The following is a 27,576-nucleotide window of genomic DNA, read 5'->3' as shown; positions in this document are numbered from 1 at the left end:
TATCCAGAGGAGCAAGCAGAGCAGCGGCTGACACGAGGGCCTCTGATTGGCTGTGGGTGTCTCACCTTCTCAGGTAAGGCTTCGTACTCGCCGGCCCGGACAGACGGAAGACTTCTTCTTGTTTCTTTTCGTGCTGCTTCTCCGTAAAGATACACTGACGATAAAAGAAAGCGATTATTAGCCGTGCTGCTAATGCAGCTCTATGTGATGTCACTTCCTGTTGTTGGTGATGACATCAGGCTCCTTCGTCATTGTTTTCTGTGTTTATTGTTTGTTTGTGTGTTATGAAATTAAGACGTCTCACCGGGGACGTGCAGCATTTCTGCCAGTTTGCGTCCGAACACGTTGGCACAGGTGACGCAGTCGTCCATGGAGACGTTCTGGACAGGGATGAAGGGACAGACGTCCAGCGCGCCTGTCCGAGGATGCTCACCTGGACAAGTAACACACACACATCAGGTATTTTCCTATGTTACACTTCCTGGTCTGTTGCTGTGGGACGCCGCTGACCTGAGTGTTTGCTCATGTCGATGAGGCTGAAGGCCTGCCGGGCGGCGTTCAGCGCCCCCTCCACCACCGCCTCTGGAGAGCCCACGAAGGTGTAGACGGTCCGGTTGGTGGAGGCACCGGGGTCGACGTCCAGCAGGCTGCAGCCGGGGGAACTGGAGATGGCGGCCGAGATGGCATCGATCACCTGAAAGCGAGAAGAACGACGATAAATTCTGCTGATCGTTTCTCAATCAGGCCGTTATTCAGACTGAGGAATCAACTTTATTCAAGAGCTTCACAGAGAAACACACAGAAGGTTCAGTGACGTGAAAACTTGTTTCTGTGACTCGAGTGAAATCGTCCTTCAAGTCCGAGTCTGAGCTGGAACGAGTCCCGGCAGAGATATGAACACGGCCCACAACACAAACTCCAAAACTTTACTGAACACGACAACAGTCAGCTGGAAATCTGAAGATTTCTGCTTTGGCTAAAGGTCAGAGGTCACATTTAACAGCCTGACTGTCAAAGCTCTTCATCTGCCTTTTTTTTTTTTACAGTCAGCACACACACACGTCAAAACTGCTTCATCACACGTTCAGTGTTGATGCAGATATTTAATGATCATCACTTGATCTCTGCTGAGCTAAACTATTTGTTCTGCTTTGAAATGTTAAATAAGTTATTTATTCAGAAACTTCCAGACTGAAATATTAAATCTTAAATGTCCAACCTCTTTGTTTCGACCCTCCGAGAAGTTGGGGACACACTCCACCAGCTGAGCCATGGCGTCTGCAGACTGAATGAGCCGAGTTCAGACTCGGTCTGCAGGTCCAGCTTCACCCCCAAAAACCCCACAGCCCCCCACACGGTTCAATCATTAACAGCTCAGGATGCGGGTCAGCTGACAATCATTACCACAGCGACTCCTCTGCACAGACACACGTTCAGACAGCAGCCGACTGCTCGCGCCCCCTACAGCCCTCCACGAACCAATCAGAAATGTGTTGGACACATTAACACGTTGACCTCAGAGGATCGGTGAAGATCGGCTGGACCACATTTGCCGCTGCAGTGAGTGTTTCCCCTTGTCGACCACAGGGGGCAGCAGTGGACCGTTTCAGCTGTCCTCTTTTCCTCGTGTGTTTTCAAAGCGTCTAAACTTTCCTGTTATGAAGCGACAGCAAACAGCAAAGACACAAGACAACAAATCCCGGAGACGGCCTGTTTTCCAGCCGCAGACCTTCTGACCTTTCCGACCTCTGAGTCAACAGTGAGGCGGACTGATTGTTTTTCCCTCTGAGCCAATCAGCTGGCAGACATCCAGCGGATTAATCATTCACTGCGTGCTGGAGTTTAAAGTCACTGATTCACTGTTTCCTCAAGCATTTCACAGACTGCAGAACAAACAGCTGCCACGAGGGATCCAGACGAACCACACTCACACTTCAACTGTTAACTCGAATAAAAGCTGCTTCTCTCACACGTAGAATTCATGTTTTCAGTCGAGTTTTAAAAACCTCTGTCTCCATCCGACTCTGACGCTGTCTGTCAGACCCTGACCTTTGACCTTTGGCCTCCTAAAAAAAGCTTCTCGACGTCTGAGGATCAATAGATTATCACAAACACCACGAGGGGGAAAGAGAGCGTTTCACATTTCAAAAATCAGAGAAGAAAAACTTCTTCTTCTCTTCTTTCTGTCTGCAGCTTTGGACAAATCAACAAGACAGCAATGAGTGACGCTTAGCGAGCGAAACCATTGAGCCACCAGTCAACACGACCGATTACTGGTTGAACGGTGAGAAGATAAATGCTGAAACAGTTAGCAGATGAATTTGTTTTTCTATCCACATCCAACCATGTGGAATTCAAAACGTTCCATTGACAAACATCCTTCTGACGGCAGCTCGACTGTTACACACTTCAGGACATAATGAACACAGGTGCAGTTGACCTGATTGATTTCTGATTGATTTTTTCGACTCCCTCTTCATTCTTGCTCTTGCTGGATCAATAAAGTTGGATCTCATCTCGTCTCTCTGGTTCTTCAGACATGATGATCGATTATAATTTTCAAATCAAATGAAGAGGAATAAAACTTCACTGTCGTCAGTAGACGTTCACTCGCTGACGTGTGCGTGGTTTCCCCTCCCGTCACTCAAACCTTTAAACTTTATTGACACAGAATAAAATGAACAGAAATACAAACTCTTCCATGTGAGCCGTGTTTTGTTTTGCAGCTGGAGTCAAACGGAGAACTTTGAGCTGCAGTTTGTGTTTTATGACTTCCTTGTTGGTTCTTTGCACTCTGACACCTCCTCCTGAGCTCAAAGCCTGGACCACAACAACATGAGCAGACTTCACAAACTAGACGCTCACCGCACGCCGCCGCCGCCGCCGATATGCAGCCGATGATCAACATGGGCTTCTGGTTCCTGCTTGTTTTCGTTTGGGGTAAGAAACCGTCTCAGCGTGTTTTTATCAGCAGGATTCCGCCATGTTTGGCTCCTGCAGGAGTCTGCTGGCATCCGTCCTCTTCATCCTCGAATCTTTGGGTCCTCCTCAGGTGCCAGGCTGGAGACTCGGTCCCCCTTTGACCTCCAGTACACGACTGTTTAGAAACTTTCACTTTTTCTTTTTTTTTTTGTAACACCATCAGCTTTGCTCACTCACTCGTCTTAATGAGCTCCTGAGTTCTCAAAAGACCACCTGAGCCCAGCTAACTTCTGATTGGTTTGTCTTCAGTCCAGTCTGACCACGTCAAAATACTGGTTTCTGGACTGGACTGCGAGCTGATTGGTTCCTTCTCGTTAGAACTGTTCCCCATTTAATTTGACAGGATTCTGCTGGTCCACCAGCAGGTCTTCACTTGCCCCCCATCCCAAATCATTTCCTGAAACCGACTGTGGCTGCCGACGTGTATCACATGATACTCGAGACGGGTCAACGGTCAGCGGCGCAGCACTACAAGACAAAGAATGTGTTTTGCCCTGTAGTTCCTCATGTTTTGGAATTTTTTATCATGTTTGTTCAAAACTTTTCCAAAATATTCTGTTACGTTCAAACCGTTTGCAGGCCTGCAAAACCACGTCCTCTTTCCTGCAGAACTCCCTGCAGCCTCCACGTTTCTCAGTGTTAGCTCATTAGCTCACGCTAGCATGCTAGCACTCAAAGATGGTGAATGTTTTCATGTGTTAGCATGCTGGTGTTAGCCTTCAGCTCTGAGCACAGAGCTAAATGGTAATATATACAGAGAGGACGACACCTCCAAGCTAACGGTGAGAACGCTGCACCTCCTCACAGCTGCTCCTCTGGCCTCCTGGGGAACTGAAGCTCAGTCCAGCACCACCACACCATCAGAGACCACCACCAGAACCAGCAGCAGCACCGCCGCCATGCTACCGACATCTGCCACCACTGTCATCGTCCTTCATTCTACTACTTTCACTTCTACTTCTACTACTACTACTGCTGCTTCTACTTCTACCACTGCTGCTGCTACTGTCGATACCAGTGCGACTGGACAGAATCCAAATACTGCTACTACCAGCACCAGTGACCCGACCAATACCAGCTCTGACACTTCACCGACTACTACTACTAATACTACTCCTCCTCCTGCTACTCCCACTGATACTGCTACTCCTACAAATACTACTCCCTCTCCTACTGCTCTCCCTCCTTCTAATACTACTACTCCTAGTAATAATACTACTACTACAAATACTCCTCCTCCTCCTACTGCTCCTCCACCTTCTAATACTACTACTCCTAGTAATACTACTACTTCTACAAATACTCCTCCTCCTCCTTCTAATACTACTAATCCTAGTAGTACTACTACTTCTACAAATACTCCTCCTTCTACTGCTCTCCCTCCTTCTAATACTACTACTCCTAGTAATACTACTACTTCTACAAATACTCCTCCCCCTCCGTCTAATACAACTACTCCTTCTTCTACTACTACTCCCCCTCCATCAAATACTGCTACTCCTACAAATACTACTCCTCCTCCTACTGCTTCCTCTCCTTCTAAAACTACTACTCCTAGTTATACAAGTACTCCTACTACTACACCCACTAATAGTACTACTACTACTACTATGACTACTATGAATACTTCCACTCCTCCCACTACTCCTCCTCCTCCAACTGATCCCCCTCCTTCTAATACTACTACTCCTAGTAATACTACTGCTTCTACAAATACTCCTCCTCCTCCTACTGCTCCCCCTCCTTCTAATACTACTACTACTAGTAATACTACTACTTCTACAAATACTCCTCCTCCTCCTACTGCTCCCCCTTCATCTAATACTACTACTCCTACAAACACTACTACTCCCCCTCCTTCTGGGTCTACTACACCCACTGATAGTACTACTACTACTACTACTACTACTACTACTACTACTATGAATACTTCCACTCCTCCCACTACTCCACCTCCTCCTCCTCCTCCGACTACTCCCGCTCCTTCTAATAATACTACTCCTAGTAATACTACTGCTCCTACTACTACACCCACTAATAGTACTACAACTACTACTAGTAGTACTATGAATACTTCCACTCCTCCCCCTTCTCCCACTACTCCACCTCCTCCTCCTCCGACTACTCCCCCTCCTTCTAATGCTACTACTCCTAGTACTCCTCCTCCTACTACACCCACTACTACTACTACTACTATGAATACTACTACTACTACTACTATTACTACTATGAATACTACCACTACTCCCCCTCCTCCCCCTCCTCCCACTACTCCTCCTCCTCCTCCTCCCACTCCTCATCCTCCTCCCCCTCCTCCCACTCCTCCTCCTCCTCCTCCTCCCACTACTGCCCCCCCTCCTCCTCCTCCTCCTCCCCCTCCTCCTCCTCCTCCTACCACTACTCCTCCTCCTCCTCCCCCTCCTCCTCCCCCTCCTCCCACTCCTCCCACTCCTCCTCCTCCTCCTACCACTAATCCTCCGCCTCCTCCTCCCCCTCCTCCTCCCCCTCCTCCCACTCCTCCTCTTCCTCCTCCTCCTCCTCCTCCTACCAGTACTCCCCCTCCCACTACTCCTTCCCCTCCTCTGGTTTGTGACAATGGGGGCGTCGTCCTCGTGGGCGTCTGTATCTGTCCTGATGATTGGACGGGACTCACCTGCTCAGAAGGTGAGTCAGGTTTAATGACAGCAGCATCGTCCAATAGAAGCCTGTTTTGTGATCATGTCACTCGCTGAACGTTGATTCTGATTGAATGTCAACCTGTCGTAGCCGATTTGTCACAATAAATAAAATCGTCACTGCTAGCCTGGCTGGCTAACGTGTTAGCAGTTAGCTCATTGGCTACAGTGCTTCACAACAGACAGTCCCATCACCAAACTAACAGAGCAAAATGTTTTTATGAAGACGCACAGATTCATTGAGCTGCACCACTTTCTGATGTGATCCAGCTCTGAGAGCAGTCACAAATGACCCTGCTTCAATTTAGGGTCACTTCGCCGTTTAGTTTTCAGGTGTTTTCAGACAGAGGGTGAAGCAAATGTTACTTCCATGAATTTGACCGTTGGGTCTTTTGTGTAGTCTGTGTTTGGTCTCCAAACAGCCAGAGTACCGACTGTACAGATGTTAGCTGTAAGCTCGCTAGCAGCCGATCATGTGAGCCTCTGACTGATGTCATCAGTTCTCCTCTCTGTTCACCTCTGCAGGATCAGCCTGAACTTTCCACCGAGGTTCACTTCAGACTTGTTGTTCACTGACTTTTTACATGCATCACTCAATCGAACGTCAACACAGTGAATCTTTTACTAAATTTGTCCTCTTAGCAAATTTCTGCCGAGCACAAGAGTTGGACGGATTCAGCTTCCCACGCACCCCCTCCGGCTGGTTTGCATATTCTGAGGAACTCTGTCCTCCAGGAACGAGTGGTGGTAAGTTTCTGTTGGTCTGACATCCATTCATCAGGTATACCATAATATATACGGCTGTTTCTGTGTTCCCCACTCTAACTTCCACCATTTCCATCCAGCTGGGAAACCGCGGGCTTCGACCAGATGTTTAATCGAGAGCGGATCGTGGCGATTCGAGCCTCCACGACAATTCCAGTGTGACCAGACGCTCAGCGACATCCAGCAGAACGTGAGCGTTACTGTGTCTCTCACAGCCTGAATGTCCATTTGTCAAAAACAACCACAGATGCATGAATGTCATCACACTTTGACAGCCAAGCATTTTCCGGTTTTGGTAATGATGTAGAGAGGAACACGTGGTCCCGGTAAAGGATGACGGATTCAGAAAAATGAATAAACTGTGTTTCCTCTCTCAGCTCACCAGCCTCGCTGATTTAGAGTCGCTGGCGACCAGCACTCAAATTCTGACCTCCAATCCTGAAGAGCTGACGGCTGAAAACATTACAGCAGCAGCTCGGATTGTCAACACCCTGCTGTTGTCTCCGAACACCACGGAGGTACGAACCGTCAAACCAAAGGGAAGAAGAAGAAGAAGAAAGTCCTGTGCTCTTAAAACCAAGCTGCTACCAGTTTGGTGACAAACTGAGGGTTTATTACCAGATCAGATTCTAGTAATTAAACCTAACTGTGAGATCGGCTGCATGTATTTTGCTGTAAGAACCGGCCTCGCTGACCCGGTGCTAATGTTTGTACTGCAGAGCGTCAGGGTGGCGGCGGTAGCGACAGTCAGCCAGCTGCTGAACGCCAGCGCTCCAGACGACAGCGCAGAAAACAACACCACTCTGGGGTAAGCAAAGTCTTATCGCCGTGAAAACCACACATCTCATGTTTAACTGTCCCAGAGGTTTTGGATTTTGGATTTTGGCTGAACTGTGTGGAACATCTGATGGTGTTCGTCTGTCTGCATGTTCACTGGACGTTTCCTGTGTCTCCAGCCTCACGGTGACCCTGGACCAGTTCGCTGTGAACCTCAGCCTCACCCTCGACACGTCTCAGTCTCAGGTGGTTCAACCCAACCTGGTGGTCCAGTCGGCACAGATCCCTGCTGCAGACACTCAGGGAGTCCAGTTCACCTCTCTCTCAGGTCAGATACTGATATCGGGTCTGACGCCAATCAGGTCTCAGGATCAGTTCAACCTCAAAACTTTATCAGCTGAGGGTCAGCGGTCCTGAGGTGGTTGTTTTCTGTTCAGAACTGAAGCGAGGGTTTCAGAATGGCAGAGGTCATGAGTGCACCAAAAGTGAGGATATTTCAGAATTTACTTCATTTACTTAAACAGCTGCAGGTTTTCCAGGAGACGCCTTCATGATGGCACTTTCAGCTGGACTCTAAGTATACTGAGATTATGATTTCGGAGAGCTGGAGGAGGCCTGTGCTTCCTGACCGGGTTTCTTTAAATGTTTACAGCAGAGCTGGTAAACACATGACTGGCAATCATGATGTGATCAGCGTTCGTCAACCTACTGATTTCATACGATCTTCTGTCCTGATGCGACTTCGACAATGAGCTGAGACAGAGAAGTGAGATCATGTGGTCTACGTGATATCTGGGCATTTGACTTGTTCCATTTCAATTAGTCCAAAGTCCACTTCCAGGTGCAGGTGGGGTTATAAAGAAGTCTGGACTCTGAGTAAAACATCAATCAAACCAGAATCAATAATTAATAAACGAACCGTGTTTGCTGACAGCAGCTTCATGTATTAATCTCCTTCATTCACTCATGTGTTCACAAAGTGGTGAACTCGCTCCATCCTCTATGATCGACTGAGTCTTTCCAGGACGCCCCTTTCATACCCAATCATGATGCTCTCACCTGTGACCAATGAGCCTGTTTACCTGTGGAATGTTCAAACAGTGTTGCTGCATCAGATTCACAATGAGCAGATATTTACAGAAATCAGTACATTAAATATATTGACTCTGAGCTGTTTTCAGGTCAGTTTATGTCAGAGAGGCTCAGATCAGGTGATCACAGTCTGTTTGATTGATGTTTACACAGAGTCCAAACTGTTCTGGGATCAGAGTGTTGTTTGTTTTCTGGATAAACTGTGTGTCGCGTAAAGCCTTTTTATAGTTTTATGGTTTTAATCGTCCGTCGTTTTTCCGCTTTGTTCGCCTCCGCGCTGTTTGGTCTATTATTGTCGTCTCACGTGCTGCTGCTGCTTGTTTGTGGTGTTTTTTGCAGTATTTTCGTCACAGCAGATTCTACATGTTTCGTGAAAAGTTTCAGTGCAGTAGACTGAGTCTATGTGGTGTTAACGTCACGATGGATCATCCAGATGAAAACTTTCTCAGGTTTATGACTCCACAACAGAGCTCTGGATTCATAATATAAAGCCTTATGAAGTCATTCCTTGAGCCTCAGCACTGTCAACATGCAGACTGAGCTTGGTGCTGAGGGCTTACGGAAGCCTGAAAGTGACAATCAATCAATCAATAATTATAAACATTTATATATGAAAGGAAACCTAATGCGTAGTGATCAGAATAAACGTGTGTTTGAAGTGAGATGGTGACGATTCATTTTGAAATCTAACATTTGTAGCTTGTAGCATCAAACATTTTGAAGCGATGTGAGTCGAATTTGGGATTTAATTTCCATCTAAAGACAATTTCACTCACAGCTCTGTTTCTCGGTCTGTGTTCAGGACTGTCTGGCAGCTTCGTTGCCGACCGGATTCAGCTGAACACCAACACGTCGGCTGTTGACCTGGAAAACGGCTTCATAGCTGACGCCCTGATTTACATGCGATTCCCACCAGGTGAGTTTTCTGGACTTCAGTGAAATTGCAAAGAGGTATCAGCTTTCACAGCACCCTAAGTTTCCTACCTACTTCTTCCTCGCGTGTCTGCAGAGGCCGCCAGAGGTCGTCAGAAGCCGTCGAATGTCTCTGTGGGTTTCGTCCTCTACCAGAACGACCGCTTCTTCAGGTCCAGGCTCTACAGAAAACAACGGGCCACCGTCAGGGTCCTGTCGGCCAGCGTCCGAGGTCAGGAGGGCAGCGTGGAGCCGCCACACGTGGAGATGCTGTTCAGACCCACTGTAAGACAAGCAGCCTCTGTTCAGTCGAGCAGAGAGTGATTGAAGACGTGATCTGCTGCAGGAGATTTGAGACCCTTTTTGTCTGTATTTGTCTTCATTTTCGTAAATTAGCCCCGGTCACAGTCTGCTGAATTAGCTGTTAGCAGCTGATGTTTGATTCAGTTTCCTTCTGTCATGAGGTAAAACTGTGTATTTATCAGTACAGTCTTAATGTTCGAGGCCTTGAGCTGCTCTTTGTGGTGGTGTTGCAGATGGTGAATGATACCACGCTGTACGACTTCGCCTGCGTGTTCTGGAACTACAGTCTGGAGGACTGGAGCACTGACGGCTGCTCGAAAGGAAACGCTTCAGACGGGTTTATGACATGTTTCTGCAACCACACCACCAACTTCGCTGCTCTGTGGGTGAGTATCACAACTCTGCACTGACGCGTTTCACATCAAACGAAAGCTTGTTTAATTAAGCTTCCACAGAACAAACAAAGACCCCATTTACACCAGGTCGTAAAATCTGAATCCAGTGTACTACCTGCTGTAAACGGACTTTAGTCCGAGGGGAATCCACACTGCTGGGCGGCTTTGGCTGTTGATCTATGAGAAGATGAGATGATTAACACTCGACACTGTATAACTACAATCTTCCATGATGGAAGTTTAGTGAAAACTTGATTGTGTTTCTGTTTCAGTCTTTCAGAGAGAAATATGAATATGCAGAAGCTCTGGACTGGATCTCCATCACTGGACTTTCTGTTTCTATTCTGGGTTTGGTTCTAACGATCATTTACCACGTTACAGAGAAGTAAGCTCGTGTGAATTAAAGACGAAAGGTCCAGTGTGAAGAATTGAGAGGAATCCACTGGAAGAACATGGAATATAATAATCATGAGCACGTTTTCATTCGTGTAGAATCAGCTAAAAGAAAGCATCGTGGCGCTTTTGTTGTCTGAGAATGAGCTCTTTATATCTACAGGGGGAGCAGCTCCACAGAGTCCGAAACGTTTCTGAGCGTCCGCCACGTTTCTGCAGAGGGAACAAACCAAACACCTTTTTGCGAGTGTCGTGGCCACATGTTAGTTGGAAGACGGCTGAGGCGAGACATGTTCAGCTGGTTGAAATCTGCAACCTGGCTGTTAGAGTCCATTAAATGCTGCACACTGGACCTTTTAACACATATTTTATTGTGCTGAAATGATGTTGACTTTGTGATCGCGCTTACAACTGTCAGTCTTTGAAGTTCGCATTTCACTTCCATCCTCTCTGGCAGTGGTAGAATAACTACGTACATTTACTCGAGTACTGTGCTTTAGTAGTTTTTAAGCTCTGTCCACTCAGTCAAACATACTGTGTGAGGTGAACAGGACAGGTGCATGCAGGTGTTGAAAAGCAACATGCTACAGCAGTGACACAAGCTCACAGAGCTGATGGAGATGGTGGAAAACACGTAACTCCATCAGCTCTGAACACGCAGACCTGAACACCGTCACACTGAGTCGCAGCATCATTTTCTCTATTATTCTGACTTTTGAAATCGTTCTCTCCAGACTTCGCAGGAGCACCACTATGCCTCTGCTGTGTACCTGCGTCAGCCTTCTGGCCTTCATCATCACCTTCCTCTCCGGAGTGCAAAACTCCAGCAGACAGAACGACGCTCCAGTGGAGAACGCTGAAACCAACTCCATCCCAGACTCTGACGAGCACGTAGAGCCGGACCGAGGCTCGTGCTCGGCGGTGACTGCTCTGCTTCACTTCTTCCTGTTGGCCACCTTCACGTGGAACAGCCTGTACGGTACCCAGCTGGTGCTGCTGGTCCGGACCATGCGCAGCCATCTCCCTCCATACTGGAGGACTGTCAGCCTGGCTGTGGGATGGGGTACGAGATTTGAAGCTTTAAGTCTGGAACATGAGCCGATTTGTTTGTCTGGTTCATCATGATATCATGGTATCATCATCATTTTTCTCAATGAACCTCAGAAAAGACTGAACTGTTGTTTTTACTCTTCAGTTTCTGAACATAGCAAACAATCAAGACTCAGAGGTTCTGCTTTTAGACCAGTAAAAGACCAGTTAAGACCAGGTTAGCCGTGTCCGCCTGTTTCCAGTCTTGATGCTAAGCTAAGCTAACCCCAGCATCAACTCAACACCAGCAGTGAGCTGGAAGAGGATCTAAATGATCAAATGTAGAAATTCAAGCCACATTAAACTTTGTTTAACTTCCTCTCTCCTCTCAGGAGTCCCGGCCATCATCATGGCGGTCACGCTGGGCGCCACCTACAGAGTGGACAATCCTCTGGGATACAGACAGGAGGAATTGTGGGTCTTATTTTTACTCTCGTCTAACGTGTAATGTGTGACTTCTGTTGTGACTTCCTTTGACTTCACGTTTCCTTTCCATCTTCTTCTTCTTCATTCTGTCTTTTTCTGGCTGTTGTTGGTCTTGTAGTTGCTGGCTCGCAGCTCTGGATAAGGACAAACAGTTCGACTTTGGGAAGCCGATGTTCTGGGGTTTCCTCCTTCCAGTCGGTCTGATCCTGATCTACAACGGTGTTCTGCTGGTTCTGGTCTCGCTGACGACATGCAAGACAGACTCCAACCTGAAAAGGTACCGGCTGAAAAAGACGACTTGTTATCCACCATCTTCTTTTCAAACTGGTCAGAAGGAGGCAGATCGCTGCACGAGAGTCGAGAACGAGGACTCTCAACTCTAGAAGATTCTTGACAAACAGTCATCGCTGATGAAGCATGACAGCCAGCGTTTGAGATTTTACTCGTCATATTACAAAAAGAAAACGTTCAAATATGTCAGGACAAAGTAATATTTCCAGAAGTCATATTTCAGACAGAAATAAGTTGAACTATTCAGAGAGAAAAGTCTAAAGCCGTCAAACAGAATAAAGTATCTGCAAGGTTTCAAGAAGAACCTGAATTCACCAACCTGCTGCTGTTTCAGCTCCAGTCATTTGTTTCTCTGGAAGAAGTTCCTCATCAGCTTTTCTCTGGCGGTCTTACTGGGTCTGTCCTGGACTCTGGGGTACCTGGTGCTCGTCACGACAGGACAAACCCACCTGGCCTTCAGCATCATCTTCTGCATCTGTACGACCACACAGGTACGTTAGATTGAGTTCTCAACAACTAAGAGCTGACGGTGGACGTCGTTTGTCCAGTTAGGTCACGTTTGACTTTGTTCAGCAGAGTGAAAACGGACAGATTGTACACAGGTATACGGAATAGACAGTTCATATGATAAATAAAGCTGACAGTGGCAATAAAACCAAGACTGGTGCCTGTTTGTCACCGTCATGAATGTAAATATGAAGTAATTATGTTTTCTGACTCTGTCAGACGTTCAGCTAGCCTCGCTCTGTCCAAAGGTAAAACAAATCATCATCATCATCATGAAGACTTGAGGCGTCTTCACGTGGAGTCTGAACTCAGAATAAACTCAGAATAAATAACCTTTGTCTGCTCTCGTTTCAGGGCCTCCAGATTTTCATCCTCTTCACAGCCAGAACACAGAACTTCAGAGCCACCATGAGATGCTCTGTCGACTACGTTTCCCAGAGTGCAGCAGAATGGATGTTTTCTATAGATGTAAAACTGTCACCAAGTTGATCCCAAAAATCATCAAACGTGATCAGAACTAAATGAATGTTACTGCAAAGCAAACCCCCCCAGCTTCAGGGTGCAGTAACGGCGTTTTACCACCAGGTGGTGACAGAACTGAAGGTTTAACAAAGCTGAGGAACAAACACTTCAGACTGAACTGGAGTCAAGTGATTGGTGATTAATCAATAATATTAACTGTTCTTTGTGACGACTCTGGTCTTCAGCTTATTGAAGATGTATTTCAGCATCATATTTCTTAAAGCATGTTTCATGTTGTTGTTTTTAATCATAATGGATCCGAATGCTTCTGGTTTGATGTTAAAATGTCATGTTTGAGTTCAGGGTTTAACTTCATGGGGTCTGAAAGTGGTCTCACCAGTGTTTTAATGGTCTAAACTGACCTTTAAGTAATAAAACTTTAAGTGTCTACAGCTCTTCTTTGAATAATCAAAACTGGTTTTTGGTTGAGTTAGTGGTCTGCTGCGGCTCTAAACTGGTCTTATACTGGTCGTATATCATCTAAAATCTTTAAATGGTCTGAACTGGTTATTGGCTGTCTTGAATGGTCTTTTAATGATCAAACTTACACCAGTTTGACCAGTTAATGAGGGTTTGCTGTCGTTTCATCAGTTGTACTGATGAATGTGTGACGTATATGTGAAGCACATCATCAACCCCTAGAGGGCGTTGAAGGTCCAGACAAAGAACTGGTTTCACCATCCAGCAGTTTCCAGACTGACCTCAGTACACTGAGTACTGAACTGGAGTACAGTTTGATGGTAATATTTCTGTACTTTCACTGGGGTAAACTCTTGAATGCAGTACTTTTATACTGCAGTACTGCTGTTTTTACCTCAGTAAAGGCTGTGAGGACCTTTTCCATCACTGTGTTTTATTACAGCTCAGCCTTCAGAGTCCAGGGAGGCTGTTTGATTGTGTTCTTTCAAGTTTGTCAGAAATTGTCCCAAACTCAAAGAGATCCAGTTAAATGTGATAAATAAAAGAGAGAAAAACAGAAAATAAACCAACCAAAGCGTTTTTCCCTGTTCAACACTTAAGCAGTGATTCAAACTGTTTGATTATTTTTCTGCATTTTCAGCCAGTTAGAATAAAGAAAAAAGGTTAAAAAGGTGTTTCGGATCACGTCCCGTCTGACTTTCTGTCCACTCTGTTGGCTTCGGTGGCTTCAACCAGCACGTGTTCACATTTTCTATCAGTCAGCAGGGTTTTCAGATCTCTGTCAGCAGGCCTGAAAATCACTTTATGTAACAGATGACTGCGTCCTGAGGCACGAACCTGAACCCAGCCAGCGCTAACGTAACAGAGATTCACCAAATGTTGGAAATCAGCATAAAAAACGGTGGAATTCAACTTTAACTCCAGGCTGCGGCTGCTGCGAAGGCTGAAAGATCAATAATACTCCATAAATCTCCCACGACAGATGATTCCTCCGACTGACTTCAGTTATAAAAACCGTTTCCAGAGTAACAGACGAGAAAAGATCCAACATGTGGAGGAGACACAAAGCGATTTCCATGGAAAAGGAGGCAGCTGTTGAATCCGAGCCGCTGCAGCTGATCCAGGGTCACAGCTGATAAATTACAAATGTCATTTGGGAAGAACATGCGTTTCTGCAGGCCAACACCAGACTGAACCGTCGGTAGTGTCACTTCCTGTGGCGGTGTTGCTGCTCTGATGCTGGTGCTGGTAACACTGAGCGATGGGATGTTTCTTCTTAATAATCTTAATCTTAATCTTAATCTTAGTCCTCCAATAATCTTAATAATCTTAATCATATCAGGACTCTTTCCCATTTCCTCTCCTCCTATGATTTGTTCTTTCTGCCCTTCTGCAAGCGAAACCATTGAGCCACCAGTCAACACGACCGATTACTGGTTGAACGGTGAGAAGATAAATGCTGAAACAGTTAGCAGATGAATTTGTTTTTCTGTCCACATCCAACCATGTGGAATTCAAAACGTTCCATTGACAAACATCCTTCTGACGGCAGCTCGACTGTTACACACTTCAGGACATAATGAACACAGGTGCAGTTGACCTGATTGATTTCTGATTGATTTTTTCGACTCCCTCTTCATTCTTGCTCTTGCTGGATCAATAAAGTTGGATCTCATCTCGTCTCTGGTTCTTCAGACGTGATGATCGATTATAATTTTCAAATCAAATGAAGAGGAATAAAACTTCACTGTCGTCAGCAGACGTTCACTCGCTGACGTGTGCGTGGTTTCCCCTCCCGTCACTCAAACCTTTAAACTTTATTGACACAGAATAAAATGAACAGAAATACAAACTCTTCCATGTGAGCCGTGTTTTGTTTTGCAGCTGGAGTCAAACGGAGAACTTTGAGCTGCAGTTTGTGTTTTATGACTTCCTTGTTGGTTCTTTGCACTCTGACACCTCCTCCTGAGCTCAAAGTCTGGACCACATCAACATGAGCAGACTTCATAAACTAGACGCTCACCGCACGCCGCCGCCGCCACCGATATGCAGCCGATGATCAACATGGGCTTCTGGTTCCTGCTTGTTTTCGTTTGGGGTAAGAAACCGTCTCAGCGTGTTTTTATCAGCAGGATTCCGCCATGTTTGGCTCCTGCAGGAGTCTGCTGGCATCCGTCCTCTTCATCCTCGAATCTTTGGGTCCTCCTCAGGTGCCGGGCTGGAGACTCGGTCCCCCTTTGACCTCCAGTACACGACTGTTTAGAAACTTTCACTTTTTCCAGAAAACGTGTAACACCATCAGCTTTGCTCACTCACTCGTCTTAATGAGCTCCTGAGTTCTCAAAAGACCACCTGAGCCCAGCTAACTTCTGATTGGTTTGTCTTCAGTCCAGTCTGACCACGTCAAAATACTGGTTTCTGGACTGGACTGCGAGCTGATTGGTTCCTTCTCGTTAGAACTGTTCCCCATTTAATTTGACAGGATTCTGCTGGTCCACCAGCAGGTCTTCACTTGCCCCCCATCCCAAATCATTTCCTGAAACCGATTGTGGCTGCCGACGTGTATCACATGATACTCGAGACGGGTCAACGGTCAGCGGCGCAGCACTACAACACAAAGAATGTGTTTTGCCCTGTAGTTCCTCATGTTTTGGATTTTTTTATCATGTTTGTTCAAAACTTTTCCAAAATATTCTGTTACGTTCAAACCGTTTGCAGGCCTGCAAAACCACATCCTCTTTCCTGCAGAACTCCCTGCAGCCTCCACGTTTCTCAGTGTTAGCTCATTAGCTCACGCTAGCATGCTAGCACTCAAAGATGGTGAATGTTTTCATGTGTTAGCATGCTGGTGTTAGCCTTCAGCTCTGAGCACAGAGCTAAATGGTAATATATACAGAGAGGACGACACCTCCAAGCTAACGGTGAGAACGCTGCACCTCCTCACAGCTGCTCCTCTGGCCTCCTGGGGAACTGAAGCTCAGTCCAGCACCACCACACCATCAGAGACCACCACCAGAACCAGCAGCAGCACCGCCGCCATGCTACCGACATCTGCCACCACTGTCATCGTCCTTCATTCTACTACTTTCACTTCTACTTCTACTACTACTACTGCTGCTTCTACTTCTACCACTGCTGCTGCTACTGTCGATACCAGTGCTACTGGACAGAATCCAAATACTGCTACTACCAGCACCAGTGACCTGACCAATACCACCTCTGACACTTCACCGACTACTACTACTAATACTACTCCTCCTCCTGCTACTCCCACTGATACTGCTACTCCTACAAATACTACTCCCTCTCCTACTGCTCTCCCTCCTTCTAATACTACTACTCCTAGTAATACTGCTCCTCCTACAAACATTAGTCCTTCTCCTCCTACTACTCCCCCTCCAACTGATCCCCCTCCTTCTAATACTACTACTCCTAGTAGTACTACTACTTCTACAAATACTCCTCCTCCACCTCCGTCTAATACTACTACTCCTAGTAGTACTACTACTTCTACAAATACTCCTCCTCCTACTGCTCCCCCTCCTTCTAATACTACTACTCCTTCTTCTACTACTACTCCCCCTCCTTCTAATACTACTACTCCTAGTAATACTACTACTTCTACAAATACTCCTCCTCCTCCTACTGCTCCCCCTCCTTCTAATACTACTGCTCCTAGTAATACCACTCCTACAAACATTACTCCTTCTCCTCCTACTACTCCCCCTCCTTCTAATACTACTACTCCTACCAATACTACTCCTCCTATTGCTCCCCCTCCTTCTAATACTGCTACTCCTAGTAATACTACTACTACTACAAATACTACTCCTCCTCCTACTATTACTCCCTCTCATTCTAATACTACTACTCCTAGTTATACTACTACTCCTAATACAACCACTACTCCTCCTACAAACACTACTCCTCCTCCTCCTACTGTTCCCCCTCCATCTAATATTACTACTTCTACTACTACTCCTAGTAATACTACTACTCCTAGTAATACTACTGCTCCTACTACTACACCCACTACTACTACTACTCCTAGTAATACTACTGCTCCTACTACTACACCCACTACTACTACTACTACTACTGCTACTACTACTACTACTACTATGAATACTTCCACTCCTCCTCCTTCTCCCACTACTCCACCTCCTCCCCCTCCTTCTAATACTACTACTCCTAGTACTCCTCCTCCTACTACACCCACTACTACTACTACTACTACTACTACTACTACCACTACTCGTCCTCCTCCTACCACTACTCACCCTCCTCCTCCTCCTACTCCCACTACTCTTCCTACTACTCCTCCTCCTCCTACAACTACTCCCCCTCCCACTACTCCTTCCCCTCCTCTGGTTTGTGACAATGGGGGCGTCGTCCTCGTGGGCGTCTGTATCTGTCCTGATGATTGGACGGGACTCACCTGCTCAGAAGGTGAGTCGGGTTTAATGACAGCAGGATCGTCCAATAGAAGCCTGTTTTGTGATCATGTCACTCGCTGAACCTAGATTCTGATCAAGATCAAGATCAATCAAGATCAATATTCAAGATCAATATTCCTTTATTTGTCCCGTGAGGAGAAATTCCAGAATACAGCAGCATCAGGAAAGATTAATATAAGAAGTGCATGTAGATTAGAAGCAAAAACAGTATATACAAAAGAGTGAGGATTTAATTTAAATAAAAAGAAAGAAATTGTAAAAAAAAATTGTAAGAAATTGTAAATAGTATTTACAGACTGTTATGTACATGTTTTATTGCACACACTATTGCACTGATTACTTGGAGTAGTTTTTGTTGTACAGTCTGACAGCTGCAGGGAGGAATGACCTGCGATACCGCTCCTTCACACACTTTGGATGTAGCATCCTGTCACTGATGGAGCTCCTCAGTGCAGTGAGTAGTGTGTGTTGGAGGGGGTGGGAGTCATTGTCTGTCATGGAGGACAGCTTGCCCCCCCCCCTCCCCCCACACACCTCCTCCACCAGTTCCAGAGGGCATCCCAGGACAGAGCTGGCCTTCCCGATGAGTTTGTCCAGCCTCTTCCTGTCAGCTGAAGCGATGCTGCTCCCCCAGCAGACTACACCATAGAAAATGGCAGAGGCCACAACAGAGTCATAGAAGGTCTTCAGGAGTGCCCCACGCACCCCAAAGACCTCAGCCTCCTGAGCAGATAGAGTCTGCTCTGTCCTTTTTTGTAAAGTGCAGTGGTGTTTTGAGTCCAGTCCAATTTATTGTTCAGATGAACACCCAGGTACTTATAAGATGTCACCATCTCAATGTCCCTTCCCTGGATGTTCACTGGTGTTGGTGAAGAGTACAGGCGCCGACGAAAGTCCACAACCAGCTCCTTGGTTTTACCCGCATTAATCTGGAGGTGGTTCTGCTGGCACCAGTCCACAAAATCCTGGATGAGTCCTCTGTATGACCTGTCGTCCCCATCTGTGATGAGGCCGACAATGGCAGAGTCATCAGAGAACTTCTGCAGGTGGCAGGTGGGTGACAGGTGGGAAAAGTCTGCTGTGTAGAGGGTGAAGAGGAAAGGTGCCAGCACCGTTCCCTGGGGGGCCCCCACACTGCAGAGAACAGTCCCTGACACACAGTCCCGTGTCCTCACATACTGTGGGCGGTTGGAAAGGTAGTCCACTATCCAGCATGTGAGGTGTTGGTCCACCCCTGAAAGCTCCAGCTTGTGTCTCAGGATGGCTGGCCTGATGGTGTTGAAAGCACTGCTAAGGTCCAGGAAAAGGACCCGAACAGAGCTCCCAGGTGATTCCAGGTGAGATAGAGCTTGATGGAGGAGGAAGATGAGGGCATCGTCCACTCCGATGCCAGGCTGATACGCGAACTGCAGCGGGTCCATGGACGAGCTCACCAGGGGGCGCAGGTGGGCAAGGACCAGCCGCTCCAGGGCCTTCGTGAGGTGGGATGTTAAGGCCACCGGCCTGTAGCAGCTAGGGTCCTTGGGATGTGGGGTCTTTGGCACAGGTACCACGCAGGACGTCTTCCAGAGGCGTGGCACCCTTCCCAGTCTCAGGCTCAGGTTAAACAGATGTCCAATCATCCCGCTCAGCTGATCAGAGCAGGATCTGAGGAGCCTGGGACTGAGGCCATCCGGTCCTGCGGCCTTTAACCTCCTGAGTTGATTTCTCACCTGGAGAGGTGTGAGGGACAAGTTGGAGCAGGGGGGCTGAGTGTCTTGTGAAGTGGATGGGGGGCTGGGAGGAGCAGTGGGGGGTGGCGTTGATTGCGGTGAGCTGAATACTGTGGGGGGGGGGGGGTCAGTGGGGTACTTGGGCAGGGTGCTGGCAGATCAAAAGAGGGCTGCTGCAGTGCTGGTGCAGCTGGGGGAGGGGCAGATGTTTCAGCTCGTCTGCCCGCTTTGGATCCCCAGCCGCCTGGGAGTTTGGCTTCTGGTGACCTGAGATGGTTTTCAGGCCTCTCCAGACTCCCCTGGTGTTGTTCTCCTGCAGCTGTTCCTCCATTCTCTTTCTGTATCTGTCCTTCCCCTCCCTGATACTCCTTCTTAGCTCCCTCTGAACAGTTTTCAGCTCCTCTTTGTTCCCTGACTTGAATGTCAACCTGTCGTAGCCGATTTGTCACAATAAATAAAATTGTCACTTCTAGCCTGGCTGGCTAACGTGTTAGCAGTTAGCTCATTGGCTACAGTGCTTCACAACAGACAGTCCCATCACCAAACTAAGAGAGCAAAATGTTTTTATGAAGACGCACAGATTCATTGAGCTGCACCACTTTCTGATGTGATCCAGCTCTGAGAGCAGTCACAAATGACCCTGCTTCAATTTACGGTCACTTCACCGTTTAGTTTTCAGGTGTTTTCACACAGAGGGTGAAGCAAATGTTACTTCCATGAATTTGACCGTTGGGTCTTTTGTGTAGTCTGTGTTTGGTCTCCAAACAGCCAGAGTACCGACTGTACAGATGTTAGCTGTAAGCTCGCTAGCAGCCGATCATGTGAGCCTCTGACTGATGTCATCAGTGATCTCTGTTCACCTCTGCAGGATCAGCCTGAACTTTCCACCGAGGTTCACTTCAGACTTGTTGTTCACTGACTTTTTACATGCATCACTCAATCGAACGTCAACACAGCGAATCTTTTACTAAATTTGTCCTCTTAGCAAATTTCTGCCGAGCACAAGAGTTGGACGGATTCAGCTTCCCACGCACCCCCTCCGGCTGGTTTGCATATTCTGAGGAACTCTGTCCTCCAGGAACGAGTGGTGGTAAGTTTCTGTTGGTCTGACATCCATTCATCAGGTATACCATAATATATACGGCTGTTTCTGTGTTCCCCACTCTAACTTCCACCATTTCCATCCAGCTGGCAAACCGCGGGCTTCGACCAGATGTTTAACTGAGAGCGGATCGCGGCGATTCGAGCCTCCACGACAATTCCAGTGTGACCAGACGCTCAGCGACATCCAGCAGAACGTGAGCGTTACTGTGTCTCTCACAGCCTGAATGTCCATTTGTCAAAAACAACCACAGATGCATGAATGTCTTCACACTTTGACAGCCAAGCATTTCCGGTTTTGGTAATGATGTAGAGAGGTACACGTGGTCCCGGTAAAGGATGACGGATTCAGAAAAATGAATAAAATGTGTTTCCTCTCTCAGCTCACCAGCCTCGCTGATTTAGAGTCGCTGGCGACCAGCACTCAAATTCTGACCTCCAATCCTGAAGAGCTGACGGCTGAAAACATTACAGCAGCAGCTCGGATTGTCAACACCCTGCTGTTGTCTCCGAACGCCACGGAGGTACGAACCGTCAAACCAAAGGGAAGAAGAAGAAGAAAGTCCTGTGCTCTTAAAACCAAGCTGCTACCAGTTTGGTGACAAACTGAGGGTTTATTACCAGATCAGATTCTAGTAATTAAACCTAACTGTGAGATCGGCTGCATGTATTTTGCTGTAAGAACCGGCCTCGCTGACCCGGTGCTAATGTTTGTACTGCAGAGCGTCAGGGTGGCGGCGGTAGCGACAGTCAGCCAGCTGCTGAACGCCAGCGCTCCAGACGACAGCGCAGAAAACAACACCACTCTGGGGTAAGCAAAGTCTTATCGCCGTGAAAACCACACATCTCATGTTTAACTGTCCAAGAGGTTTTGGATTTTGGCTGAACTGTGTGGAACATCTGATGGTGTTCGTCTGTCTGCATGTTCACTGGACGTTTCCTGTGTCTCCAGCCTCACGGTGACCCTGGACCAGCTCGCTGTGAACCTCAGCCTCACCCTCGACACGTCTCAGTCTCAGGTGGTTCAACCCAACCTGGTGGTCCAGTCGGCACAGATCCCTGCTGCAGACACTCAGGGAGTCCAGTTCACCTCTCTCTCAGGTCAGATACTGATATCGGGTCTGACGCCAATCAGGTCTCAGGATCAGTTCAACCTCAAAACTTTATCAGCTGAGGGTCAGCGGTCCTGAGGTGGTTGTTTTCTGTTCAGAACTGAAGCGAGGGTTTCAGAATGGCAGAGGTCATGAGTGCACCAAAAGTGAGGATATTTCAGAATTTACTTCATTTACTTAAACAGCTGCAGGTTTTCCAGGAGACGCCTTCATGATGGCACTTTCAGCTGGACTCTAAGTATTCTGAGATTATGATTTCGGAGAGCTGGAGGAGGCCTGTGCTTCCTGACCGGGTTTCTTTAAATGTTTACAGCAGAGCTGGTAAACACATGACTGGCAATCATGATGTGATCAGCGTTCGTCAACCTACTGATTTCATATGATCTTCTGTCCTGATGCGACTTCGACAATGAGCTGAGACAGAGAAGTGAGATCATGTGGTCTACGTGATATCTGGGCATTCGACTTGTTCCATTTCAATTAGTCCAAAGTCCACTTCCAGGTGCAGGTGGGGTTATAAAGAAGTCTGGACTCTGAGTAAAACATCAATCAAACCAGAATCAATAATTAATAAACAAACCGTGTTTGCTGACAGCAGCTTCATGTATTAATCTCCTTCATTCACTCATGTGTTCACAAAGTGGTGAACTCGCTCCATCCTCTATGATCGACTGAGTCTTTCCAGGACGCCCCTTTCATACCCAATCATGATGCTCTCACCTGTGACCAATGAGCCTGTTTACCTGTGGAATGTTCAAACAGTGTTGCTGCATCAGATTCACAATGAGCAGATATTTACAGAAATCAGTACATTAAATATATTGACTCTGAGCTGTTTTCAGGTCAGTTTATGTCAGAGAGGCTCAGATCAGGTGATCACAGTCTGTTTGATTGATGTTTACACAGAGTCCAAACTGTTCTGGGATCAGAGTGTTGTTTGTTTTCTGGATAAACTGTGTGTCGCGTAAAGCCTTTTTATAGTTTTATGGTTTTAATCGTCCGTCGTTTTTCCGCTTTGTTCGCCTCCGCGCTGTTTGGTCTTTTATTGTCGTCTCACGTGCTGCTGCTGCTTGTTTGTGGTGTTTTTTGCAGTATTTTCGTCACAGCAGATTCTACATGTTTCGTGAAAAGTTTCAGTGCAGTAGACTGAGTCTATGTGGTGTTAACGTCACGATGGATCATCCAGATGAAAACTTTCTCAGGTTTATGACTCCACAACAGAGCTCTGGATTCATAATATAAAGCCTTATGAAGTCATTCCTTGAGCCTCAGCACTGTCAACATGCAGACTGAGCTTGGTGCTGAGGGCTTACGGAAGCCTGAAAGTGACAATCAATCAATCAATAATTATAAACATTTATATATGAAAGGAAACCTAATGCGTAGTGATCAGAATAAACGTGTGTTTGAAGTGAGATGGTGACGATTCATTTTGAAATCTAACATTTGTAGCTTGTAGCATCAAACATTTTGAAGCGATGTGAGTCGAATTTGGGATTTAATTTCCATCTAAAGACAATTTCACTCACAGCTCTGTTTCTCGGTCTGTGTTCAGGACTGTCTGGCAGCTTCGTTGCTGACCGGATTCAGCTGAACACCAACACGTCGGCTGTTGACCTGGAAAACGGCTTCATAGCCGACGCCCTGATTTACATGCGATTCCCACCAGGTGAGTTTTCTGGACTTCAGTGAAATTGCAAAGAGGTATCAGCTTTCACAGCACCCTAAGTTTCCTACCTACTTCTTCCTCGCGTGTCTGCAGAGGCCGCCAGAGGTCGTCAGAAGCCGTCGAACGTCTCTGTGGGTTTCGTCCTCTACCAGAACGACCGCTTCTTCAGGTCCAGGCTCTACAGAAAACAACGGGCCACCGTCAGGGTCCTGTCGGCCAGCGTCCGAGGTCAGGAGGGCAGCGTGGAGCCGCCACACGTGGAGATGCTGTTCAGACCCACTGTAAGACAAGCAGCCTCTGTTCAGTCGAGCAGAGAGTGATTGAAGACGTGATCTGCTGCAGGAGATTTGAGACCCTTTTTGTCGATATTTGTCTTCATTTTCGTAAATTAGCCCCGGTCACAGTCTGCTGAATTAGCTGTTAGCAGCTGATGTTTGATTCAGTTTCCTTCTGTCATGAGGTGTGTATTTATCAGTACAGTCTTAATGTTCGAGGCCTTGAGCTGCTCTTTGTGGTGGTGTTGCAGATGGTGAATGATACCACGCTGTACGACTTCGCCTGCGTGTTCTGGAACTACAGTCTGGAGGACTGGAGCACTGACGGCTGCTCGAAAGGAAACGCTTCAGACGGGTTTATGACATGTTTCTGCAACCACACCACCAACTTCGCTGCTCTGTGGGTGAGTATCACAACTCTGCACTGACACGCTTCACATCAAACGAAAGCTTGTTTAATTAAGCTTCCACAGAACAAACAAAGACCCCATTTACACCAGGTCGTAAAATCTGAATCCAGTGTACTACCTGCTGTAAACGGACTTTAGTCCGAGGGGAATCCACACTGCTGGGCGGCTTTGGCTGTTGATCTATGAGAAGATGAGATGATTAACACTCGACACTGTATAACTACAATCTTCCATGATGGAAGTTTAGTGAAAACTTGATTGTGTTTCTGTTTCAGTCTTTCAGAGAGAAATATGAATATGCAGAAGCTCTGGACTGGATCTCCATCACTGGACTTTCTGTTTCTATTCTGGGTTTGGTTCTAACGATCATTTACCACGTTACAGAGAAGTAAGCTCGTGTGAATTAAAGACGAAAGGTCCAGTGTGAAGAATTGAGAGGAATCCACTGGAAGAACATGGAATATAATAATCATGAGCACGTTTTCATTCGTGTAGAATCAGCTAAAAGAAAGCATCGTGGCGCTTTTGTTGTCTGAGAATGAGCTCTTTATATCTACAGGGGGAGCAGCTCCACAGAGTCCGAAACGTTTCTGAGCGTCCGCCACGTTTCTGCAGAGGGAACAAACCAAACACCTTTTTGCGAGTGTCGTGGCCACATGTTAGTTGGAAGACGGCTGAGGCGAGACATGTTCAGCTGGTTGAAATCTGCAACCTGGCTGTTAGAGTCCATTAAATGCTGCACACTGGACCTTTTAACACATATTTTATTGTGCTGAAATGATGTTGACTTTGTGATCGCGCTTACAACTGTCAGTCCTTGAAGTTCGCATTTCACTTCCATCCTCTCTGGCAGTGGTAGAATAACTACGTACATTTACTCGAGTACTGTGCTTTAGTAGTTTTTAAGCTCTGTCCACTCAGTCAAACATACTGTGTGAGGTGAACAGGACAGGTGCATGCAGGTGTTGAAAAGCAACATGCTACAGCAGTGACACAAGCTCACAGAGCTGATGAAGACGGTGGAAAACACGTAACTCCGTCAGCTCTGAACACGCAGACCTGAACACCGTCACACTGAGTCGCAGCATCATTTTCTCTATTATTCTGACTTTTGAAATCGTTCTCTCCAGACTTCACAGGAGTGCCAAGATGCCTCTGCTGTGTACCTGCGTCAGCCTTCTGGCCTTCATCATCACCTTCCTCTCCGGAGTGCAAAACTCCAGCAGACAGAACGACGCTCCAGTGGAGAACGCTGAAACCAACTCCATCCCAGACTCTGACGAGCACGTAGAGCCGGACCGAGGCTCGTGCTCGGCGGTGACTGCTCTGCTTCACTTCTTCCTGTTGGCCACCTTCACGTGGAACAGCCTGTACGGTACCCAGCTGGTGCTGCTGGTCCGGACCATGCGCAGCCATCTCCCTCCATACTGGAGGACTGTCAGCCTGGCTGTGGGATGGGGTACGAGATTTGAAGCTTTAAGTCTGGAACATGAGCCGATTTGTTTGTCTGGTTCATCATGATATCATGGTATCATCATCATTTTTCTCAATGAACCTCAGAAAAGACTGAACTGTTGTTTTTACTCTTCAGTTTCTGAACATAGCAAACAATCAAGACTCAGAGGTTCTGCTTTTAGACCAGTAAAAGACCAGTTAAGACCAGGTTAGCCGTGTCCGCCTGTTTCCAGTCTTGATGCTAAGCTAAGCTAACCCCAGCATCAACTCAACACCAGCAGTGAGCTGGAAGAGGATCTAAATGATCAAATGTAGAAATTCAAGCCACATTAAACTTTGTTTAACTTCCTCTCTCCTCTCAGGAGTCCCGGCCATCATCATGGCGGTCACGCTGGGCGCCACCTACAGAGTGGACAATCCTCTGGGATACAGACAGGAGGAATTGTGGGTCTTATTTTTACTCTCGTCTAACGTGTAATGTGTGACTTCTGTTGTGACTTCCTTTGACTTCACGTTTCCTTTCCATCTTCTTCTTCTTCATTCTGTCTTTTTCTGGCTGTTGTTGGTCTTGTAGTTGCTGGCTCGCAGCTCTGGATAAGGACAAACAGTTCGACTTTGGGAAGCCGATGTTCTGGGGTTTCCTCCTTCCAGTCGGTCTGATCCTGATCTACAACGGTGTTCTGCTGGTTCTGGTCTCGCTGACGACATGCAAGACAGACTCCAACCTGAAAAGGTATCGGCTGAAAAAGACGACTTGTTATCCACCATCTTCTTTTCAAACTGGTCAGAAGGAGGCAGATCGCTGCACGAGAGTCGAGAACGACGACTCTCAACTCTAGAAGATTCTTGACAAACAGCAGAGTCATCGCTGATGAAGCATGACAGCCAGCGTTTGAGATTTTACTCGTCATATTACAAAAAGAAAACGTTCAAATATGTCAGGACAAAGTAATATTTCCAGAAGTCATATTTCATACAGAAATAAGTTGAACTATTGAACTAGAAAAGTCTAAAGCCGTCAAACAGAATAAAGTATCTTCAAGGTTTCAAGAAGAACCTGAATTCACCAACCTGCTGCTGTTTCAGCTCCAGTCATTTGTCTCTCGGGAAGAAGTTCCTCATCAGCTTGTCTCTGGCGGTCTTACTGGGTCTGTCCTGGACTCTGGGGTACCTGGTGCTCGTCACGACAGGACAAACCCACCTGGCCTTCAGCATCATCTTCTGCATCTGTACGACCACACAGGTACGTTAGATTGAGTTCTCAACAACTAAGAGCTGACGGTGGACGTCGTTTGTCCAGTTAGGTCACGTTTGACTTTGTTCAGCAGAGTGAAAACGGACAGATTGTACACAGGTATACGGAATAGACAGTTCATATGATAAATAAAGCTGACAGTGGCAATAAAACCAAGACTGGTGCCTGTTTGTCACCGTCATGAATGTAAATATTGGAGTAATTATGTTTTCTGACTCTGTCAGACGTTCAGCTAGCCTCGCTCTGTCCAAAGGTAAAACAAATCAGCATCATCATGAAGACTTGAGGCGTCTTCACGTGGAGTCTGAACTCAGAATAAACTCAGAATAAATAACCTTTGTCTGCTCTTGTTTCAGGGCCTCCAGATTTTCATCCTCTTCACAGCCAGAACACAGAACTTCAGAGCCACCGTGAGACGCTCTGTTCGCCACATCTCGTCCATCCACTTCCGTTTCAGCAGCAGAACATACAGTCTGTCGAAGCACTCGGGGATGACGACCAACTGTGGGCTCTACAGAGATCTCGAGGACCAGCAGCAGTCCAACACAATCAGCCTGGAGCCGGTCTCATCCTCAAAATGA

General features: G+C 46.9%; 4 protein-coding genes across 5 annotated transcripts in view; 3 read left to right on the top strand and 1 right to left on the bottom strand.

The window, feature by feature from the left end:
- The window catches only part of ftcd (formimidoyltransferase cyclodeaminase), a 26,834-nt gene extending 3,055 nt beyond the window's left edge, over positions 1-23,779 (bottom strand). The window contains exons 1-5 of one of the 2 annotated variants that reach the window (XM_076723350.1): positions 12,420-12,466; positions 9,276-9,486; positions 511-694; positions 305-433; positions 66-154 (exon numbers count right to left, since the gene is read on the bottom strand). In XM_076723350.1, coding sequence (XP_076579465.1) covers positions 66-154; positions 305-433; positions 511-526 — 234 coding nt within the window. In that variant the 5' untranslated portion in view covers positions 527-694; positions 9,276-9,486; positions 12,420-12,466. Of the gene's footprint in view, positions 1-65; positions 155-304; positions 434-510; positions 695-9,275; positions 9,487-12,419; positions 12,467-23,668 lie in introns of those variants that run through there. The other variant, XM_076723349.1, reaches the window with a different exon arrangement.
- LOC143315833 (uncharacterized) overlaps positions 1-27,576 on the top strand; it is a 196,733-nt gene that overhangs the window by 42,439 nt on the left and 126,718 nt on the right. The window lies entirely within an intron of this gene.
- LOC143316296 (adhesion G-protein coupled receptor G7-like) lies at positions 5,578-13,096 on the top strand. Its single transcript, XM_076724180.1, has 15 exons — positions 5,578-5,646; positions 6,080-6,101; positions 6,503-6,612; positions 6,800-6,940; positions 7,142-7,230; positions 7,379-7,527; positions 9,094-9,207; positions 9,301-9,488; positions 9,740-9,892; positions 10,174-10,286; positions 11,029-11,357; positions 11,716-11,797; positions 11,928-12,086; positions 12,435-12,591; positions 12,962-13,096. The coding sequence occupies exons 1-15, from the start codon at positions 5,578-5,580 to the stop codon at positions 13,094-13,096; spliced, it is 2,010 nt and encodes a 669-aa protein (XP_076580295.1).
- LOC143316295 (adhesion G-protein coupled receptor G7-like) lies at positions 15,691-27,576 on the top strand. Its single transcript, XM_076724179.1, has 15 exons — positions 15,691-15,759; positions 17,745-17,919; positions 20,907-21,016; positions 21,203-21,343; positions 21,542-21,630; positions 21,772-21,920; positions 23,487-23,600; positions 23,694-23,881; positions 24,127-24,279; positions 24,561-24,673; positions 25,416-25,744; positions 26,103-26,184; positions 26,315-26,473; positions 26,827-26,983; positions 27,352-27,576. Exons 1-15 carry the CDS (start codon positions 15,691-15,693, stop codon positions 27,574-27,576), a joined length of 2,253 nt encoding a protein of 750 aa, XP_076580294.1.

This window comes from Chaetodon auriga, chromosome 23 (genome assembly GCF_051107435.1).
Source record: "Chaetodon auriga isolate fChaAug3 chromosome 23, fChaAug3.hap1, whole genome shotgun sequence".
Taxonomy (NCBI): domain Eukaryota; kingdom Metazoa; phylum Chordata; class Actinopteri; order Chaetodontiformes; family Chaetodontidae; genus Chaetodon; species Chaetodon auriga.
This window is presented reverse-complemented; position numbering and strand designations above follow the sequence as displayed.

Excerpts from the sequence above, each read along its gene's own strand:
- LOC143316296 (XM_076724180.1), top strand. The coding sequence starts at position 5,578 with ATGGGGGCGTCGTCCTCGTGGGCGTCTGTATCTGTCCTGATGATTGGA. Across the intron at positions 5,647-6,079 it reads GGGACTCACCTGCTCAGAAG|CCAGAGTACCGACTGTACAG; the intron begins GTGAGTCAGGTT and ends GTCTCCAAACAG. Across the intron at positions 10,287-11,028 it reads ATTTACCACGTTACAGAGAA|ACTTCGCAGGAGCACCACTA; the intron begins GTAAGCTCGTGT and ends CGTTCTCTCCAG.
- LOC143316295 (XM_076724179.1), top strand. The coding sequence starts at position 15,691 with ATGTTTGGCTCCTGCAGGAGTCTGCTGGCATCCGTCCTCTTCATCCTC. Across the intron at positions 21,017-21,202 it reads TCAGCGACATCCAGCAGAAC|CTCACCAGCCTCGCTGATTT; the intron begins GTGAGCGTTACT and ends TTCCTCTCTCAG. Across the intron at positions 26,185-26,314 it reads GGATACAGACAGGAGGAATT|TTGCTGGCTCGCAGCTCTGG; the intron begins GTGGGTCTTATT and ends TTGGTCTTGTAG.